General features: G+C 40.1%; 1 protein-coding gene across 1 annotated transcript in view; it reads right to left on the bottom strand.

Moving 5' to 3' along the window:
* The window catches only part of PPA2 (pyrophosphatase (inorganic) 2), an 80,490-nt gene that overhangs the window by 43,538 nt on the left and 14,392 nt on the right, over positions 1 to 22,560 (bottom strand). Inside the window, exons 3-7 of the mRNA XM_006096601.3 lie at positions 22,026 to 22,070; positions 16,790 to 16,843; positions 15,212 to 15,331; positions 8,801 to 8,887; positions 2,715 to 2,841 (exon numbers count right to left, since the gene is read on the bottom strand). Of these exons, the coding sequence (XP_006096663.3) occupies positions 2,715 to 2,841; positions 8,801 to 8,887; positions 15,212 to 15,331; positions 16,790 to 16,831 (376 nt within the window). The 5' untranslated portion in view covers positions 16,832 to 16,843; positions 22,026 to 22,070. The remainder of the gene's footprint in view (positions 1 to 2,714; positions 2,842 to 8,800; positions 8,888 to 15,211; positions 15,332 to 16,789; positions 16,844 to 22,025; positions 22,071 to 22,560) is intronic.

Here is a 22,560-nt window from a genome sequence, read left to right as displayed (position 1 = left end):
TATTTTTCATGATTAAGATAATACATGTGTTGCCTTTTATTAGAATAAAAAAGAGTCTTTTCTTTTCAAAATAACTTGTTTTACTTATTCCAATTTTCATCTCAAACTAAATATGCTTCAGTATTTCTGCTTGTCTTTTTGTACAAGAATACACAAAAAGAATTTAGACAATGACTAAAGGCAGTCATCTCCACTCTGGGTACAAACAGGAGTAAAGTGAAAGAGAGCTCAAATCTTTCATTCTAGGCCATAGGGCACTCAAGGAGTAAGGTACTTAGCCTATGTAATCTGATTTCAATACCACTAGTTAGAAATACTACAAACGACTACAGTCATGTATAAATTGCTCTGTATAGTATTGGACAATGGACTTCATAATCAAACAGAAATAAGTTCAAATCATCATTTTCCTATTTACTAGATTTACAACTTGGACAAGTTATTTAAATCCTTTGAGCACCAAAGGGTAAAGGGCATCAAATATATGGTAACGGAAGAAGATCTGACTTTGGGTGGTGGGCATACAATGCAATTTACAGATATGTATCATAGAACTGTACACTTGAAACCTGTATGATCTTACTAACCAATGTTACCCTGATAAATTTAACAAAAACGAAATGATAATATGTACTAGAACAGGCACCAATGCTTTGGCACATGCTAGGGAGTTTAAAATGTTAAATCACCCAGCCAGGGTTGCTCAATGGTTGAGTGTCGACCTATGAAACAGAAAGTCATGGTTTGATTCCCGGTATGGAGCATGCAGGAAGCAGCCGATCAATAATTCTCTCACATCATTGATATTTCTCTCTCTCTCCCCCCACCCCCTCCTCTCTGAAATAAAAAAAAAAAAATTAAAAAGATGTTAGCCCTAGCCGGTTTGCTCAGTGGATAGAGCATCAGCCTGCGGATCAAAGGGTCCCGGGTTTGATTCTGGTCAAGGGCATGTACGTTGGTTGCAGGCTCCTCCCCAGCCTGGGCCCTGGTTGGGCTCATGAAGGAGGCAACCAATCGATGTGTTTCTCTCACATCAATGTTTCTCTCTGTCTTTTCCTCTCTCTCCCACTCTCCCTAAAAATCAATGGAAAAATATCCTTGGGTGAGGATTAACGAAAAACAAAACAAAACAAAACAAAACAAAACAAAAATGTTAAATCACATCTCCAACTGTACTATGCTAATGGCTAGTTTATTCCACCTAAAGACTAGTTTCATTCAGGTTCTCAGATCTCCAGTTTAAAGCAGCATCCTTTAGTAGTCTTTCATGACTTCAGTGTGCCACTTCACAACTGATTTGTTTTGGAAGACGTTGCACCATTTGATTATCAGTTCTCATTTGAGGAGCAGTTAATGTATTAAAATATTTTTAAACTGGACATTTATTTACTATTCTTACATATGCATGTACTAGTATAAGAAACATGATAATAAAGAAATCAGGGTAAAATAATGAGACAGACAAAATACATATGGTTTATAGACTCATGTCTCCTATTTTAAGTGTAGTTCCATGTTTTTGTTGTTGTTTGTTTCTTTTTATGTTTTCACTGGTTTCAGAAAGAGGAAGGGAGAGAGAGAGATAGAAACATCAATGATGAGAGTGATTCATTGATCAGCTGCCACCTACTGGGGACCGAGCCCGAAATCTGGGCATTTGCTCTGACCAGAAATCAAATCATGACCTCCTGGATCATAGGTCAATGCTCAACCACTAAGCCACACTGGCCGAATTGTAGTTCCATGTTTTAGTTTTGACCCTGAGGTTACATGAAATCACCCTATCAGATCCCTTCCTTTCTCAATTATATGCAAAAATAACATAAAATTTCTTTTTGCTGTTCCATGTGCAAAAAAAAGGTTTTAAATGCACATAAGTTAAGGGAAGTTAACATATAAATATTGAGTTTCAGTCAAATCAGAAAGAATAAAGTTTCCAGCTGAGATAAGAGGTGAAGTCTAGAAGAAACCAGGATCTTAAATGAGGATGAAACTGAAAGCAAAAAGGCTAGAAAAATAGAGGAAAAAAGTGGTCAAAGAATAATAATAGTGGCGTATGTGACAGCCAGATGTTTTAAGTAAATCATCTCTGTTAAGAACCTCACAAGTAGGTGCATTTATCTCCACAGATGAGCAAACTGAAATTCGGAAAGGCTGAATGATCTACCCAGTCACTCAGACAGAAAGCAGCACAGCCATAACTTAAACTGAAGTCTGACTCCAAAGAAAGTCAGTTCTTCATGACAGCAAGCAATTTCTGGAACTCAAATTTCTGGGACATCAAAATTTTGTCAGAGGGCAGTTATCTTTCCCTTCATTTGTATAGGACAGAACAAAAACCAGGTGTAGAAACAACTTGTGTCCTTGATAAGCAGTTTTTCCCATTACTCAAAGGAACAAAAGAGAGATTTAAGAAAGAAAAAAAAAGGCAGGGAGGAAAAGAAGAGAGTAGGAAGGGAACCCACGGAATGTACTTTCTTAGTGTGAAGTATCATTTGTCTGTCTACATCCTTTTTTCTCTCTTGTTCCTTCTAGCAATATGATACAACTCAGACACAATCACAGTCGAATGCTCTTGAAATTCAATGGAGAATAAATAAAAAACAAAACATATAAATTTAACTCCCAAATACCTACAGTGTGTTTTACATAAGTCCCTTTTAAATTCTAAGAATTCCTGATTTATTTCTGTTTCTGCAAAGTTATAGACTTACCATGAAACTTTGAGGCTTCTGGATCTTTCACATTGATAGCAATTAATTTCCAATCTGTTTCACCCTGATCAATAAGAGCCAAAATCCCAAGGATCTTCACACAAATAACCTCTCCACGAGAAAGAACCTTTAAAGAGAAAAGAAACTGAGCATTTGCAAAGCTTTAGAGAAGTTTACTCATATCTCATAAAAACTCATGAAAGATGAAAAGCACTATAAACTAAAATTTAATAAAGGTTTAATAATTTAAAATAATGTAAAAACAGTCATAAAGCCTTTTATGAAATGCCTGTTAAAATTAAGTATCTGGATTCCTTTTTAGAAATTGAAGTTATTTATAGATCTTGAAATTTAATGTACTAAGCCTAGAAACTCACACAAAGCAGAGAATAAACCCATGTATATCATTACATACTATAATCCTGACTTCTGCTACTTGGAGGTAAAAAGAGACCTGAGAATCCTTTTAAATAGTTTCACAGTACCTTTTTTGCAAAGCACATTTTTCAGTTACTATTGAAAAGTAAATTTTTAACATGTTAGACTATAACCTTAAGACTATAATGGATGACAATGAAAGAACTATTAGTACTTTAAAGATACTGACGAAACAGTCTTAGTAAAGTGTTTTTAAAAGGTTTAAAGAGAAACCAAGAAATAGCATGATGTTTAAGCAGATGTTTCATGTGCTAAAAAAAATTTATTTCAGTGGTTCCGTTAAATTGTCTATGCCACGTTTATATGCATGCATTCTTCCTATATCCTTTTCTTTTTAAAAGTTTAGTCAGCCATAGAATTTCACTGAAAGCTGAAATTTGAACACATGTTTCAGAATTCCTTCATGATTCAAAATGCAGCTTTACATTTGGAAAGAAAGGTATGCAAAAGAAGGTCACTTTTGTGTCTTGAAATTATTTGAGAGAAAAACACTAGACCTTAAACCATAAAGTCAAATAAATCCTTTTAGAACATTTGCAAAATAAATCTAAATCTTAATATAAATCTGTATGAAGTTGTAATTAGTTTACATAACAGATTGGTGAGACTGCATAAACTGAACTGAAATCTCATTTTGGGGGGAATATTCACAAATATATTAACCAGACTCTTACATGTTTAGACTCCATTCAGTACCCAGCACCATATCAGATACTACACAGAAAGGATCCCTGTTCTCAAAGGTTATGATCTTGTTGGGAGACCTATGCACCTCACACCAGAAGACCTGTTCAAAATTATCATCTATAATAATAAAAGCGTAATATGCTAATTAGACTGGATGGCCAAATAGTGGATGACCTTCCGGACGACCTTCTGGACAAAGCCGGTGCTGCAAGGGCCAAGGCAGCCAGGGCTGCGAGGGCCGAGCCCCTTAAACAAATTTCATGCATCGGGCCTCTAGTATCACATAATCACCAATGAAAAGGCTGGCTACAGCCCTAACTGGTTTGGCTCAGCAGATGGAGCGTCGGCCTGCGGACTGAAGGGTCCCAGGTTTGATTCCAGTCAGGGGCATGTACCTTGGTTGCGGGCACATCCCCAGTGGGGGGTGTGCAGGAGGCAGCTGATTGATGTTTCTCTCTCATCAATGTTTCTGACTCTCTATCCCTCTCCCTTCCTCTCTGTAAAAAATCAATAAAATACATTTTTTAAAAAAAGAAAAGGCTGACTACATTGTTTAACGAAGTGACAAACTAGATAACTGGTTCTCAACCACGGGCAATTTTGCCCCCTAGAGGACATCTGGCAATGTCTGGAGATGTTTTTGGCTATCAACTGGGAAGGTATTATTAGCACCTAGTGGGAAGAGGCCAGGAATACTGCAGAACAGTCCCCTGTAATAGAATTATCCACCCAAAATGTCAACATTAAACCAGAAGTATAAATTCATTTGACCATTTATAATCAATACTACATTTCCACAAAAAAATAACAAGTCAATGTTTTTCTGTAATGATGTATCAAACACCTATATATACTAAGCTTTCTATGTAAAATGTAAAAGTATGCTTTCAAGATTAATTACATATGCCTTATTAAAAACCACTCATGTATATTTGAAACCTTTAATTTTATTCTGCATATTTAGTAACTTTGGCAGGTTTATTAAAAAAACCTCTACATCAAGTTTTCTTAAAGTGATTCCTTTGTTTTGTCAATAACAAATTACTGTTACTAAGTCAAATCATTTTCATATGAGTTCTCTCAGTTACTAATCTCAATAATCGCATGCTCATTTACACATTTTTACATAAAATTTAAAAATTTTAAGTGAAAATAAGGTACTTCTACTTCATCTTTAAACACCCACTTAATATCTGCATAAGAATTTAAATTAACATAATTTGCACTTGCTATGAACTGAATGGCCCCAGGGATTATGCCTTCAGAATAAGAGTTTTCTAATACATAAAACATTCCATCAATGTAATGTTATTTAATTTATTAACTCTCACTTATCAGGAAATAGGACATGTGAAAGTGACTAAAGTACATAGCATAGAGTCTGAAACATAAGAAGTACTCATTAAAATACTTACATTCTTCCTTCCTTCAAATCTATTAATTTTAGACACACTTTATTACCCCTCTGGGGAGTAAATGTCTGAAAGATAAATTCCTAAAGTATAGCTTACTTTTTAAAGAAAGCTAACAATCTGCTATAGTTCTGCTGGAGATACAGAAACCATAGACACACACACACACACACACAGGACACACAGGAACTCTAGGCCCTTTGTCCCTATCTGTACATAAACCAGAAATACAAGTTGGATGGAAATCTCTCCTGCAAGAAAGGAGTAAGACAGAGAGAGAAGAAAAAGAAGGGGGGCAGAGAGGATTTGGAGAAGAGGAGAAAAAAAAAGTGGAAGAACATAAGGAGAAGAAGCAAAAGAAGAAAGAGAAATCTGAGAGGATGATGAAGACGAGGAGGAAAAGAGAGGAGGAATACAAAAGGAGAATGAGGAAGAAGAAGAAAAAGAAAACGAGAGAAACAAAGTAATTATGGTATATATAGTGAAAAAGAATCAGAGGAAACTGTTTCCTAAACAATAATCTAGAAGCCTAAAATTGCCAATAGGCGTTACCAGAGATAACTAAATTAACCTTAACTAGAAGAATAAGATTCAAGTAAAAGTTCAGTGTGGTATTTCTTAACTTACGCGTATGCTACCTGCCAAGCACTGTGCTGTACACTGCTATGCTGAGTCCCATCCTCACAGAGCTAGCTCTCACCTCATTGAGGAGGCAATTAAACAAACAACAGACCACAGTTAGTACTAAGGGAGTACATAACAGACCAAGTATTTTAGTTGTGGGGTGGAGGGCAATAAAGGAATGCTTCTAAGAGGATGCATATTTTAGCTGAGATCTGAAGGATGAGCAGGGGAGGTGAAAAGAAGAAAAAGGGGTGGGGGAGTAACAAAGTGAAGAAGGAAAGAGGTTCCATTCTATATAGAGGGAATAGTTTGTGCAAAGGCCTGGACATCAGGGAGAGCAGATGCACTACAGGAAGTGAAAGATGGGTGCAGCTGGAGGGTGGTCTACAAACGGGGAGTGCCAGGAGAGGAAGCCAGGTGCTAAAGAAGAGCAAAGCAGGAGGTGTCTGGAATAAATGATGGTAGGAAAAGAAGGCTCAGAGAGGAAACTGGTCACTAGCAGGAATAATTGAGAAAAAATACGGGACTTGACAAAGCTAGCTGCAGTGAGAATAAAAAGAAGTAGAGTTAAAGGCTATCTGGAATACAGAATTTATATTTCATGACTAACGGATGAAGGAAAGCAAAGAATGAGCAAGGATGACTCCTCAATTTGGGGGACTAAAAATACTGAGAGGAGTTATAGGAGAGGAGGGAAGAATGAACTGTTTGGACACAGTGAGTTTGAGATGTGTGGGAGACATCCCAGGGCAGAAGCAGGCAGCTGACTATACAGGTCTGAGCTGGAGATACTAATTTGAGAGCAAAACTAGGAGTGCTTGGGATGGGACCGCCAAGGGAGTTCCTAACTGGGACAGGGACTCAACCCTCAAGCTAACCAATCCTTAAGGAGCAGGCAGAAGAAAAGGAGCTTGCAAAAGAAACCAATAAGGAACCAGAATTAGAGACTATCCAAGCGATTATGACACAATCAAAGTAAAGTGAAGAGACTGTCTCAGGAAGAAAGACAAGGTTAACAGTAACAAGTTAGACGTGTGGACGAAAAAGGGGCCACACATTAAAACTGACAAGCTCAGGGGAGGCCCGCATGGCAGGCCTGACAAACTCGGAGACCTAAAGTGACACCACAGGATGGTCTGAAATAAAAGCTTCCTAAGCAAAATCAAGTCTTGGTGAGTAGTCTCTTGTACTAGGCTGGTATCTTCCTTGACAAAGGTCAATCTTTACCTTAAATGAGCCGGTCTATTGTCTTTTAACATCTGCCATAGCAAACCTTTGGAATGTCAGAGTAATTTCTTTTTTCCAGACCCTTCAGGGCACAATCACTGAACCAAAGCAGAGACCACAGAACTTCTCATTGTTATTGTTATCTTGTTAATTGTTGACTATTAACTATCCTATACCCACCAATAGAAAAGAAGTGTGTGTCTATCCCTTTTACTTTTTATCCAATCCCGGAGATCCACCCCAGCCCCTAGCTTTGCTTTCTCCTGCCTCCCTAATCTATCTATCATCAATGAATTTCATGTAACTCCTTCACATCGCTTTTAATTGTAATGTATAAAACAGGTTTACAACTGCCATTCTCTGGAGCATTTTCTCAATCCATTGTCATCAGTTTGGTTCAAATAAACTCAAAATTCGTATAAGTTTGGACATTTCTTACGTCAACATGAAATAGGCCTCTTGGATTTGGCTAAAAGAATTACCAGGGCCAAACCGGTTTGGCTCAGTAAGTGGATAGAGCGTCGGCCTGCGGACTGAAAGGTCCCAGGTTCGATTCCGGTCAAGGGCATGTACCTTGGTTGCGGGCACATCCCCAGTAGGAGGTGTGCAGGAGGCAGCTGGTCGATGTTTCTCTCTCATCGATGTTTCTAACTCTCTATCCGTCTCCCTTCCTCTCTGTAAAAAAATCAATAAAATATATTGTTTAAAAAAAATTGTTTAAAAAAAAAAAAAAAGAATTACCAGGGACCTTAGTGAGAGCAGTTTCATTGAAATAATGGCAGGAAGAAAACAATTCTGAAATAGGTTGAAGATTAAGTGGGAAACTCTTTACAAGCCTTCGTGCGAAAGGAAAGAAGATAGAAGACAATAAAGAAAGATAAGTTATAAATACAGGACAAAATATAGAAAAATACTGTCACTCAGAGGCAAGAAGGGAAGCACTGGGCTTGGACAAGAAAAGGCAACTCTCCCAGTCCCAGACGAAAGGGAGAAACAATGTTTGCAGGCACAGGTAGTATGGCAGGCTAGAGGGGGAAAGGTGAGGGAATTCTCACTGTTGGTTTCTCTGAGCTTGACAAGATTAAAGACAAGACACTTTGCTGGAAATGAGAACAAAGTGCAAGGAGTTGAATGTCTATATAAATAACAATTATTAGCAATAAATGCAGTAGAAAATAGAAAAAAGATCTGACCGAGGACTCACAGAATTCTATGGGTAGCAGCAACCTTGACACTGTAGGCCTTGCTTCCCTAGGACTTGGCAACCTGGAAGCAGGCACACACAAAAAGAGAGCCCGTGGCTTTCATCAGTTTTGAATTTCCTGTCTGGATAATGGGCAAGGAAGCCGAGGACAGGACTTAGCAAAATGTTTCTGTAAAAGCTCAGGCAGTAAATACTTTAGACTTTGCACGTTATGTGGTCTCTGCTACCATTCCTCAGACAATGCGTAAATGAGGGGGTGTAGTTGTGTAATTTATAAAAACAGGTGGTGAGCTAGATTTGACCCGCCACTGGGCTATAGTGTACCAATCCCCAGTTTAAGAGAAGGAAGTAAAGATACAAAAAGGTACTGATACCAGAGCGATCGATGGGCTAGAACATTGAAGAACTGAAGAACTGGTGGCTTCCAAAGAGAACTGAAATTTTATGGCATGAATAAACCAGACCCCATTAGAATAACAGTCTATACAACCAACCTTTGAGCCTATTTCACAGACATCAATAGGATCATTATCTCCACAGCAGTCTGTGCTACTATCGTTTCTGTGGGGATCTTCCCAAGTCTAAAAGAAGGGGGGAGGGGGAGAGAAGCAGAAAAATAGGTTAATACTCACTATAATGTACTTTAACCTTTCCACACAGTCATGACGTCTTATAGACAACCACAGTCCAAAGGAAAATTCTCAGAAATTACACAGGCTCGATGCCAACATGCCAGTACATCCTCAAGCACAATAATCCTTAAAGCCTATTTATAGTATTTCCTCCCCTCGGTCTTTCATTTGTTTGTATCATCACATCTGAAAGTGGGTGGTATTTCCAAACATAATCTTCTTCCAAGTTCTGTCAGTGTCTCAATCCATGTTCGCGTTTAGAGTTTCAGCGCGGATGTTCCCACTGTCTACGCCCTGTTCCCACTGACTGCCCGAACCGCTGCTTCCATCGCTCACTGCTCCTCTGACAAGGAACCAGCACTGGGCCTGCCTTTCTGTGTTTGAAAACCATCTATGAAGATTAGCCAATACAATCACCGTGCTCTGGTCCTTAGGTCTCTTTAAAACATCACTGCCCTGTACAGAGCTGTACATGTAGGTGCTTCTTGAAAACTCCTTCCTGATTAATCAGGATTCTTATCACCAAGTCAAAGGAAGCAGGCCTCCTCAGTTACTTGTTCTTTTACCAGCTTCAACTGGGGAGCCAGAGCCCTCTACCAGCAGTGTCACTATTAGCAGCGAACATCAGCAGGCAACAGCGTCATCATCGAGACAACATGACTGAGAACTCACTATGGGGCTAAGCACTTGGCTTTGACCAACTTATTCAAAATTCTCAATCACCTTGTGGGGTAGGTGGTAGGATGACAGAGGTGAACAAATAGACCTAGAGCAATGTGGTCGCTGGTCCCAGGTTACAAAGCTACTAAGTGGCACTACATGACACCTGGGGTCAAGGAACCAAATTTATAATAAAGGTCAAAATAATAAACACAACAATCATATATTAAGATGGAAGAAATCTTGAATTTAGTGATTCTAGTCCTTGAACATCATCCAGATGGGTCCTCTAAGTATTCAGTCAGAAAGATCGGGGGAAGACAAAGATGACTTTTGTCCAGGCCAAACTCAGGTCTGAGGAAGGCACTATTGCTAGTGTGGAAGAAGGTACTAGGTGAAACAGCTAGACAGCTGACGGTCTGAAATAATGATGGCACTCTGATGAATCACAGGCTAAGTGGAGAGACTGCTACTTACACAGTGTTCTGCTGCTTAAACGTTCTTGCAAGCACGGTTGGCTTGGTAACTGCTTGAACAAAATCATGCTGTTACAAGACAAATCCTAAGAGAATAGCAAAAACCCACACACATCTATGAAACAAATGCAACTGACACAATGCATTAATTTATTCATTCCACAAATATTTATTGATTGCCTACTCTGCTCCAAGCACTAAGCTGGGCAGTTGGGCGACATCAGTGAACAAAACAGATAGAATCCTTCATGAAGTCTGCATTCTAGCTGGAAGAATTAACAATAGACACAAATAACTAAATTACATAGCATAGTAGATGTTGGTAGGTGTTATGGAAAAGGGAAAGAAATAAAGTATGGAAGATGGAATGAGAGTACAGGAGGCAGAGTTAAAGCTGTAAAGGATGTGCAGGGCAGACATCAGGAAGAAAATGACTCCTGAGCAATCATGTAAGGGGCAGGTCATGTGCACATCTGGGAAAGAGTGAATGTGCAGGCCTGAGGCAGGAGCATGCCTCATGTACCAGAGGATTGTGAGATGGTCACTGAGGCAGTGATGGAGCAGGAGAGGGATGAGGGGAAGTTGGAGATGAGACCAAAAATGCAAATGGAGTCCTGGCCAGTGTGGCTTAGTTGACTAAACATCATTCCATGCACTGAAAGGTTACCGGTTTGATTCCCAATCAGGGCACATGCCCAGGTTGCAGGTTCAATCCCCAGTTAGGGTATGTAAAGGAGGCAACCAATCGATGTTTCTCTCACATTGATGTTTCTCTTTCTCTCTCTCTCTCTCTAATATCAATAAAAACATATTTTTAAAAAAATGTAAATGGGACCAGGGGCTGGCTTCCATATTAACAGGCTCATTCTGTCTTAATATGTACAAGGAAGCTATTTATCCTTTCCCATAAAACAACTGACCTAATTTCTACTTTTTATAAACATTAATTTATTTTGGGGGGTTGTTTTTGGTAAATAACTTCTATGCAATCTGTAGTATATTCTTTTGCTGAAGACTAACACACACATTCATACACACACACACTACAAGATCAGTTTGAGTTTAAAAAGATAGCAAAAATCTCTGGTTAAAAATGGCAGTTTGTTTTAGGTTTGTTTGTTCATTTATTTGTTTACTAGAGGCCCAATGCATGAAATTCGTGCATGGGGGGGGGGGGGGAGCCCATAGTCGGGCCTGCAATGATGCCAGCATCCCTCACCAGGGACTCCGGCCTGAGACTCCTCCCCTCCCTTCCTTCGGTGTGGACGCTGCCTTGCGTCACAGTGAGCACAGCGTTCCTCGCCGTGGACTCTGGCCCAAAGCCCCTGCCCTCCCTTTCCTCCGCCCGGCCAGAGTGCAAACACTGGGCTCGCTCGCTATAAGCCCAGCGTTCCTTGCGGCAGACTCCAGCCCAAGGCCCCTTCCCTTCCCTCCCTCCACCCGGCCAGGGCGTGGACTCTGGCCCGAGGCCTTTCCCCTCCCCTCCTTCGCCCGGACACTAGGCTCACGTCACTGCAAGCCCAGGGTCCCTTGCTGCAGACTCTGGCCCGAGGCCCCTCCTCTTCCCTCCCTCCACACAGCCAAGCCGGATGCTGAGCTCACGTTGCCCGGCTTCTAGGTCTTCCGGAGCCGGGCTGCCCTGGATGGTGGCGTGCGCTGTCCTGTCCTGCCTGTAGTATGCAAATTAGCCGCCATCTTTGTTGGCGGTTAATTTGCATATCACACTGATTAGCCAATGGGAGGCATAGCAAAGATATGATCAATTACCATCTTTGTCTATTAGATAGGATTTCTTGTATTGTAATTCACATGAGTGAAATCATAGTTTTTAGCCTTTTCTGCCTGAGGTATTTCACTTAGCATAGTACCTTCAAGATATTATTGCAAATTGCCACATTTCATTTTTTTATGACTAAGTATTTTTCAATTGTGTGTGTGTGTATACACACACACACACACACACACACAAAACACACACATACCACTTTTTAATACATTCATACCTCAATGAACACTTAGGTTGCTTCCATATCTTGGCTACCATAAATAATGCTGCAACAAACATAGGAGTACATGTATCTCTTCAAATTAGTATTTTCATATTCTTGGGATAATTACCCAGAAGACTGACTGGATCATAGAGTAGTTCTAGTCTCAATTTTTCTGAGGAACCTCCATAGTGATTTCCATAGTGGCTGCACCAACAGTGTACAAGAGTTCCCTTTTCTCCACACCCTCCCTCTCCAGCACTTGTTATCAGTACTTTTTTGATAATAGCCATTCTAACAGGTGTGAGGTGGTATCTCCTTGTAGTTACCAGATGGGAAGAGGGGTGGAGAGAGGGTGTAATGGTTATAGGGGGTCAAATGTATAGTAACAGATAGAAACTAGACTTTTGGCAGTGACCACACTATATAGTACATACAAATATCAAATTTTAAAGTTGTACACCTAAACTTTTATAATGTTATTAACCAATCCTACCTGAATATAAAATAAAAGCACCAGTAATTTTAAAAAAGGGCAGAGAGAATACAGGTTTCTTTATCTTCAGCAGAACTATAGCAGACCACTAGTGTCTCTCCTAAAAAGTAAGCTATCCATTTGGAATTTATTTTTCCCAGGGCCTTCTATCCAGAGGGTTAATAAGGAGTGTCTAGAATTCATAGATCGGCAGGAAGGAAGAATGGCAAGTATTTTAATGAGTACTTCCATGGGGTTAGTCTGTATGCTAAGTGCGGTTGTTTCTCAAACATGTCGCTATTTCCTGATAAGTGAGAGTTTAATAAATTAAATAACGAAGTTCAATCACACTGTATGTGCGCGTGTGCGCCCGCACGTGGTATTTTGTGGAAGAGCCACACTGAAGGGGCCAAAGAGCCACATGTGGCTCGCAAGCCGCAGTTTGCTGACCACGGCTCTAGACAGCCTTACTACCTGTTCCCTCGCCTCCCTTAGGTCCTCACTCCAATAACACCTCCTCACTGAGCCTTCTCCCTGCCTAAACTGCAACAATCCCAACACACCCTAGCCCCATTTCCTACTTTATTTTTCTCCAACACACCACCATCTGATGTATTATATATTTTATTATTAGTTTTTTGTCTGTCTCTGCCCAGGATAAAAGCCTCAGAGAATCTGTGTCACTTTTATCACTACTTTACCTCCAATACTTAGAACATGGCCTGGCAAACACCAGGCACTAAAAAACTATGTCCTGAATGAAGGAGAAGCTCTGCGAAGGCCTGCTGTGGAAATGGCAAGAGAAATGAGGAACATTGAAGAAGATGGCAAAGGACTGGAAGTGAGGAAGGACAAGTGTTGCAAAATGAGGCTGGAGAAGCAGAGGCCAAATTATGCAGGGTTGGGGGGCCATGTTAAGACTGTTCTTGTATATCCTTTGAACAATAGGAAACCATTAAAAGGTTCTCATATAAATAAAACATTAGCAAATTTATGTTTTAAAAATGCTATATTTGGATGCTGGTGGAGCGTGAAATGTTGGTAGGCAACGGTGAAGACAGGGGCATTCAGAGACTGCTGCAGCCCAATTCTGTTGTACATAAATAGGAACCACTGTACCTAACAGACTAATATAAAGCAAATAAGAGCATCTCGAGACTTCAAACACATGCAGAGAGGTACAAAAATTCATCAGGCCTTAGGTAAACTACAAAAGCTTAGAAATAATTCGTAGCACCTACTATGCTCCACTGTAACCACTGGTTTAGCTGTCAATCACCCCCATGAGACTATAAATCCCTTTAGAAAAAAGACCATATAATAATAAAGATAACAGTAGTAATAATAGTGTGATTACTACCCATTAGGCACTATTCTAAGATGAATCTGCAATAACTCATTAAACCCCAACACAACCACTTGCAGTACTTTATCATCTCTAATTTATAGATGAAGAAAGTGAGCAAAGAAAGACAATACTTGCCTAAGGCTACATTACTAATAAATGGCAATCTGACCCCAAAACCCATATTCTTTGGTCACTTATTATGCAGAAAGTATCCCCTAAGCGTAACAATTATTTTATTTATTTATTTATTTATTTATTTATTTTTTATCTTTTCACCAGGTCAAACAAAATGTCTATTTAGGCACCTGGTGTGCACAAAAGCTATCTTCATGGTTTCAACAGACATTCTCATTCTGAGCAGGTCGTTTTAAAAGTGCCTATTTAACAAAGAACCTTTCCACGTGGGTGGTCTAACTGCATCAAAGGCAGCCTGACTCCTTAGAAAACTATTTTCTTTTTTCTTTTCCTGTGAATGTTTATTCTATACAGGCAGCTGTGTTTCTGAGTTGGATACAGTAAGACCCCTTTCCCCAAAAGCATTTTGGAACTTCATGCAAAATGTTAAAATTAATTAAAAAAATGAAAATACAAAATGAACATCCAGATAGATGAATGGTCTAATGGCTTTTATAAACATAAAGGCAGACGCCTCTCTATGTCACCATAACTCAGCCTTTTGATTTTGCATATTCTGAATTTTATTCACCAAATCATCTAGAAAAGTCACCACTTCCTCGAAGTGAGAAACAGAAGAAGAAAACAAAAAGAAAAAGAAAGAATGAAAAACAAAGTGTCATTCTCTAACAGGAATGCTATTTTACCATTTTTTAGCCCTTGCTTTCAATGCTTTCCACTGAACAGTTAGAAATTCATAATAATGAATAATTAAGTCATCTAACTCAATTCACCATGAGTTCTGAAAAAAGTTAATTCCTTAAAAATTCATCTGTTAAAGTTTAAAAAATAAAATTCATGCTACCATGTGAATATATAAAAGCATTGTTTGTCATATTCAAAAAAATGACGACAGATAAAGCAGAAAAAACATTTTTCACTGAATCTTAATAGCAAAGCCCAGAAAAAAAAAGTGTTCAAAATGCCAAATGTGAGTGTTCTATAAGCCTAACTCCAAGAGCTACAGTACAGACTAAAGTTTGCAAAAAAATTTATTGATACAATAAAACTCAACATTAAAAAATTTTAAATTTACAAATCTCTCAAACTGACATGTCCTCAGAATCAATTTAAATTCAAGTAGTTCACAGGATTTACAAGGTAATTTTTTCAGAAGACAGAAAAGTTTTACCATTATAACAAAAATGTTACCTGAGGGAGGGCACCATAATTCCATATATAACCCTTATGAGGAAAAATATTCGCCACATAACGTAGCTTGCCATCCTTTACGTCTTGTTTAATGGGATTCAATGCCTCCTCTGTGGCAATCTAAGTAGATCATGAACAAAAGGGGGCAGGAGGATGAGAAATGATTAGTCCTATCTTTAAATAGTATTTTTAAGATCTGCTATAATAAGACTAAATACTCATATTCCAATTTACTGATCAAAGATACTTTAAAATAAATTAAGCTAGCTCTTATTTCTAATTTAGAGTACTGTGTAAGAAAAACCATCTGGAAAGGAAATATCAAATTATATACTTAGGCACTCTATTATTTAGGCACTCATTATATCTAACACAAATGATTGAAATAGTAAGAGGATAAAAATTAATCAACTTGCTTTTTGTTACTGATCTCAAGCTCATTACCATCAATCTTATAATAAAGTTAACTCACAGGTTTTCACGAAGTGATTTCATTTCCAAGTTACCTTTCTATCAGACATATCCAAATTGCCATGCAACACACACACACACACACACACACACACACTCACAAAAACCTATCTTATAAAGTAAACAATGATAATTGAAGCCATGTTTGAATAAATAAACACTGCTTAAATTAGGTAGACTCTCACAGAGTCTTAATCCTATATCCTCAAGTAGAGAGTAGCCAGAATGATGAAACAGTATAGTTGAAACAAGACCAACTTTTTTCTATTAAAATACTAGAGGCCTGGTGCACGAAAATTCATGCACTCAGGGTGGTGGGAGGGGCGGGGTCCCTCAGCCCGGCCTGCACCCTCTCACAGTCCAGGAGCCCTCAGGGGATGTCTGACTGACAGCTTAGGCCCGCACCCCACAGGGAGCAGGCCTAAGCTGGCAGTCAGACATCCTTAGCACTGCCGCGAAGGCCAGAGAGGCTCCCACCACCACTGCTGCTCTTGCTAGCCATAAGCCTAGCTTCTAGCTGAGTGGCACTCCCCCCTGTGGGAGCACACTGACCACCAGGGGGCAGCTCTTGCGTTGAGTGTCTTCCCCCTAGTGGTCAGTGCATATCATAGCAACTGGTTGTTCCACCATTTGGTTGGCTTGCATATTAGCCTTATATTATATAGGATTAGCTAAGCCCTGACCAGCATGGTTCAGTGATTAGAGTGTCAGCCCTTGCACCTCAGTCAAGGGCACATACCTGGGTTCCAGGTTTGATACCCAGCCCTGGTCAGGGTTTGTGCATGAGGCAACCCATCAATGTGTCTCTCTCACATTAATGTTTTGCTCTCTCTCCCTCCCTCCTTCCCTTCCATTCTTTAAAAAACAATGGAAACAATATCCTCAGGTGAGGATTGACAACAAAATATTAGCAAAAAAAAAAAAAAAAAAATACTATCAGGACCTAGCAAAATTACTGACAATTCTCCAAATAAAAATTCTGAAAATTATACATGTGCATAACAATCCTTAATTTAAATACTTGAAATCATACCTGCCATCAAATCCAAAGTCGTAGAAGAAGGCTTAAATAACTAACCATTTGATAGTAATAGACTATATCCATACCTCCATTTTAGCATTTGTCCACCGAGGTACTTCAACAACCATATTAAACAAATTCTGCAGTTAAAAAAAAAAGAAAATTTAGGTTTTTAACCTACCCTTTATTTTTTCACTTATCTCCTGTAGGAGAATGTTTTAGTTCCCCCCCACCCCCCACCACCCCCACACACAAATGTTTAGAGTCTGCATCATACGTCTTAAATTTCCTCTAAACAATTACAGAAGTTGTCTAAAACACAGCAGAATTTAAGCCATCATGTCACTTGACTACTATTGCACAATGGTAGGAGTTGCTACATTTCTGAAGATATCTTAGCAGTATAGCGACAGATCCAGAATGAAGTCAGGAAACTTATTTTAATTTTTATTTTCAAACTAAATAGAGACGAGGTCCACCATGTAAGCTGAATGTCTCATTTTCCAATCTGTAAAGTACGTGTGATAATCATTGTCCTACTCACCACACAAGGTTGGTATGAAGATCAATCATATAATTTAAATGAAAATACACAGAAAATTATAAAGTAAAATATTTTGAAAATTATAAAACAACTAGAGGCCCAGTGCACAAAAATTTGTGCACTCGTGGGGGAGGGGGAGTCCCTCAGCCCGTCCTGTGCCCTCTCCCAGTCTGGAACCCCTCGGGAGATAAAGACCTGCTGGCTTAGGCCTGCTCCCGGGTGGCAGAGGGCAGGCCCAATCCCTAGGTGCAGCCCCTGGTCGGGCTCAGAGCAGGGCCGATTGGGGAGTTGGGGCGCCGCCCCCTGTCATGCACAGAGCAGGGCGGATCGGGAGGTTACAATGCCACGCCTAGTCATGCTCAGGGTACAGCCGATTTGGGGGTTGGGGCACCGCCCCCGTCACACTCAAGGCAGGGTCGATAGGGAAGTTGTGGCGCCACCCCCTGTCACGCACAGAGCAGTGCCGATCAAGGGGTTGGGGCGCTGCTCCCTGTCACACACAGAGCATGGCCGATCAGGGGGTTGAGGAGCTCCCCCCTATCACGCACAGAGCAGGGCCGATCAGGGGGTTGAGGAGCTCCCCCCTGTCACACACAGAGTAGGGCCAATAGGGGAGTTGGGGCACCGCCCCCTGTCACACACAGAGCAGGGCAGATCAGGGGGTTGGGGCACTGCCCCCTGTCATGCTCAGAGCAGGGCCCATCAGGGGGGTTGGTGCTCTGTACCCTGTCACACACAGAGCAGGGCCGATCAGGGGGTTGAGGAGCTCCCCCCTGTCACTCACAGAGTAGGGCCGATAGGGGAGTTGGGGCACCACCCCCTGTCACACATAGAGCAGGGCGGATCAGGGGGTTGGGGCGCCGCCACTGTCACACTCAGGGCAGGGCCGATGGGGAGGTTATGGCTCTACCCCGTCACACACAGAGCAGGGCCCGTGGGGGAGGGGGGAGGTTGGGGCGCCGCACCCTGTCACACACAGAGCCGCAGGGCGATCAGGGGGTTGGGGAGCTCCCCCCTATCAGGCACAGAGCAGGGCTGATCAGGGGGTTGGGGCGCCTTCCCCTGTCACGAACAGAGCAGGGTGGATAGGGTGGTTGTGGCCCCGCCCCCTGTCACACACAGAGCCGCAGGGCGATCAGGGGGTTGGGGAGCTCCCCCATCAGGCACAGAGCAGGGTGGATAGGGAGGTTGTGGCCCCGCCCCCTGTCACACACAGAGCCACAGTGATTAAACAGATCTATTCCCAATCATGCCAAATAGGAAAATCATCTGGAGAACTTTAACCAATTAGAAAAGAGCCCCTCCTCTCAATTATCTTTTTTTTTTTCTTTTTTTGAGAGGAGGCAGGGGGAACAGCCAGGGCACTGCCTATTTTTTAAAGCTGTCCAAGCAATTTTAATATGCAGCAGAGTTGAGAACCTCTGGTTTAAAGAGCTGATAAACAATATCTGGGGCTTTCTTAGTGAAACATGAATGGTATTAATTCAAACAATGTCATTTACACAATCAAATATAGGTATAAATTGAACCACAAAATACTGATGGCTTTTATGTTTTTCTAGATAAGGCTAAAGTTTACCGATGACAAAGCCATGTACTCTTAGTGAGCTAAAGAACAAAGCCGAGAATGAATTCTCAACAACTGCTCCTTGGGAGCATGTCTCAGACCTATCCTAGCAACCTGGTACACAGTCCCACTGTTAGGTTTTATTTCACATGCTCTTTCATGAGGTACCCCAGCACCTGTTTAAATATGTCTGAAGTAGCTGTAAAAAATAAATGGCAGATGTTCACATAATTTATTCATCCCTGAAAGCCTGGCTCTAAGAGAACAGACGCATGCAGATGCGTGCTCAGAGGTGGCAGAGAAGACTGAGCTGGTGACAATTGTTTTACACAATGATATCTACCAAAACCACTCACAGAGTCTTGAATTAGGCTGAAAGAACAATAGATGAGGTTTGAATTTTCAGCCTGCAAACCACACTCCCCTCACCATTTGTTCCTGATCACTAAAAGCTTATTACCAGTCCTCTTTTCTTCTCTCCAGCTAAAATGTGTATGACCTATAATTTTTTAAGCCCATGTTACTCTGGTTATCCTAACAATAGTGTTAATTATAAAGCCATAATGGTCTGCTGAAATTTATCAGACAACCACAACGATACAGGAGGGCACATTTTAAATCAGAAAGTTGAGTATGAACCAGGGACATTTACCTTCCCCTCAGTTCTTTTCTATCTCTCCATTTCCCTCCTATGTTTATTGTAGAAATCAGAAAGAAAACTAATAACATGAAAAAGCAGTCAGTAAATTTTATATGCATAAGGGAAGAAATCACCCTTTTTCCTTTTACTAACTTAAAATATCAAATAGTCTTTGGATTTCACACTAAAAACAAAGGCAACAAAAGCAAAAATAAACAATGAGATTACATCAAACTAGAAAACTTCTGCATAGCTGCCCTGGCCGCGTGGTCAGTTGGTTGGAACATCATCCCTTACACCAAAAAGGTTTTGGGTTCGATACCCAGTTGGAGAATATACCTAGGTTGCAGGTTCGGGGGCAACTGACCAATCTCAATCAATCTATCAATCTCAATCTCTCTCTCTCTCTCTCTCCCCCTTCCTCTTTTTCTAAAAGCTATAAAAACATAACCTTGAGTGTGAGGATTAAAAGAACAAACAAAAATTTCTGCATAGCAAAAGAAACCATCAACAAAATAAAATAAAAATAAAAAACCTAGGGAATGGGCAAAGATATTTGCAAGTCATAAATCTGATAAGGAGTTAATAACCAAAATACATAAACTCATACAATAGCAACAACAACAAAAAAATCAGCAAAAAATCTTGATTAAAAATAACCAGAAGAACTGAACAATAGACAGTTTTCTAAAGTAGACATACAGATGGCCAACAGGTACATGAAAAGGTGCTCTACATCTAGTCATCACAGAAATGCAAATCAAAACCACAATGAGATATCACTTTGCTCCTTTTAGAATGGCCGTTATGAAAAAGACAAGAAATATCAAGTACTGGTGAGGATGTAGAGAAAAGGAAACCCTTATGCACTGTTGATGGGAATGTAAATTGGTATAGCTGCTATGGAAAACAGTATGGAGGTACCTCAAAAAATTAAAAACAGAACTACATTATCCAGCAATTCCACCTCTGGGTATATATACAAAGGGGGAAAAAACAACAGGATATTAAAGAGCTGTCTGCATTCCCATGCTCACTTCAGCATTATTCACAATAGGCAAGATACAGAAACAATGTTAAGTGTACACCAATGGATGAATGGATAAAGAAGATATGGTACATATGCACAATGGAATACTACTCAACCAGGAGAAGGGAATCCTGCCATTTACCATAACATGGATGGACCTTCAGGGCATTAAGCTTTCTGGATAAGCCAGAAAAAGGCAAATTCTGCATGGCATCACTTACGTGTGGAATCTTTAAAAGGGTCAAGCTCATAGAAACAGAGCATAGAAAACTGGTTGCCAGGGGTGGTGGATGAGGGAAATGGAAGAGAATTTTTAAAAATAAAAAGTTCAAGTCATGCAGTCTCTGATAGAAACCATGTTCTAAATATGAAATTTTAAGTCAGCTGAATGAACTCAAAAGAATTCATTTTTTTCCACTGAAACAACTGTTTCCAGGTTAACACACCTAAAGTCTCTAGGAACCTATAAAGTCTGAGGCCCTAAATGACTTTTTACCCAACATGTAGGGCAGTGGTTCTCAAACTTCAGGGTGTACAGGATACCCTGGAACACTAGTTTCAATATGCAGACTAACCAGTTCCCATCAAGCAGAGATTCTGATGGGAATGGGACCAGGAATCTAAAATTTTAAGAAGTGCCTACATGGTTCCATTGTAGATGGCTTAAGGACCATTTACCATTTTCCAGGTTAGGAAAGTACAAGATTGATGACAGGCAAAGATGTACAAATTAAACAGCCCTCATAGCTATGTTTGGAAGCAGATGCAAAGGCTGGGGTCCTAAGTTTCACTTAGAGAAGAGAATGGATGAAAATAAGGTTAGGAAGGGAAAGGAAAGCAGAGGAAGGTGGCAGAAAAGCCATCTGGTATCAGCGAGATAAAAAGACATTGATCACCCTAACTGGTTTGGCTCAGTGGATAGAGCGTCGGCCTGCAGACTCAAGGGTCCCAGGTTCGATTCCAGTCAAGGGCATGTACCTTGGTTGCGGGCACATCCCCAGTTAGGGGGTGTGCAGGAGGCAGCTGATCGATGTTTCTAACTCTCTATCCCTCTCCCTTCCTCTCTGTAAAAAATCAATAAAATATTTTTAAAAAAAGGCATTGATCAATAGCAAGAGATGGGATGACAGACATCAATCAAATGTTCTGGTCCTAAGTCAAGAAATTTTAGCATATCAGTTGGTAAAACTATCTTTTTCTTTATCTCCAAAAGACTTGTTCCTAGATTCTAAAATAGCTGTCAAAACATATTATCCCTTGCAATAAAAAGATGATGACTGAATACTTTAAGATACATGTAAAAAAGTGTGCAATTAATAAAATGGTAAATTTTGTTATGTATATTTTACCACAAGAAAAAAAAGTGAAATGGTAATAGCATCACTTGTGTCTTAAAGTGATACCAGAAGAAGAAAAACATCAGATTGCACACGAAAGTCTTGCAGGGGAAAATTCAGAAGCACTTTGCAAATGCAAACTGTCATCAAGGTCTTTAACCGACAATATCAGTGATTCACAAAAACAGACACCTTTAGGTATACCTCAGATTCATCATTCCGTGCTCTCTTTGTAGGAATGCCATTTTCCTATAAAAGAAAAGATGTATTTATGATTGTAACATGTCATGAAAATACAGCTGCACCGCAAAGCCATGAAAATATGCCTGTTGCATAAACGTCCCACTAGCTCAGGGGTCCTCAAACTTTTTAAACAGGGAGCCAGTTCACTGTCCCTCAGACCGTTGAAGGGCCGGACTATAGTTTAAAAAAAACTTGAACAAATTCCTATGCACACTGCACATATCTTATTTTGAAGTAAAAAAACTAAACAGGAACAAATACAATATTTGTATTTGCATGTGGCCCGCGGGCCATAGTTTGAGGAACCCTGCACTAGATGCTGTGCAGAAACCTGATGAAACAGAGAACCCACCAAAGGCTTAGTATTTGCACCCCCAAGTGCATGGGGCATCAAAGTGTTTCATAAAATGAATCATCAGAAAAGTTAAATTTCTTTCATGTATATTCTCCTAGATTTTATAAAATAAGCAAAGGCTCCATTCAGTCTTTAAGGAAA

This window comes from Myotis lucifugus, unplaced genomic scaffold (genome assembly GCF_000147115.1).
Source record: "Myotis lucifugus unplaced genomic scaffold, Myoluc2.0 scaffold_182, whole genome shotgun sequence".
Lineage (NCBI taxonomy): Eukaryota > Metazoa > Chordata > Mammalia > Chiroptera > Vespertilionidae > Myotis > Myotis lucifugus.
This window is presented reverse-complemented; position numbering and strand designations above follow the sequence as displayed.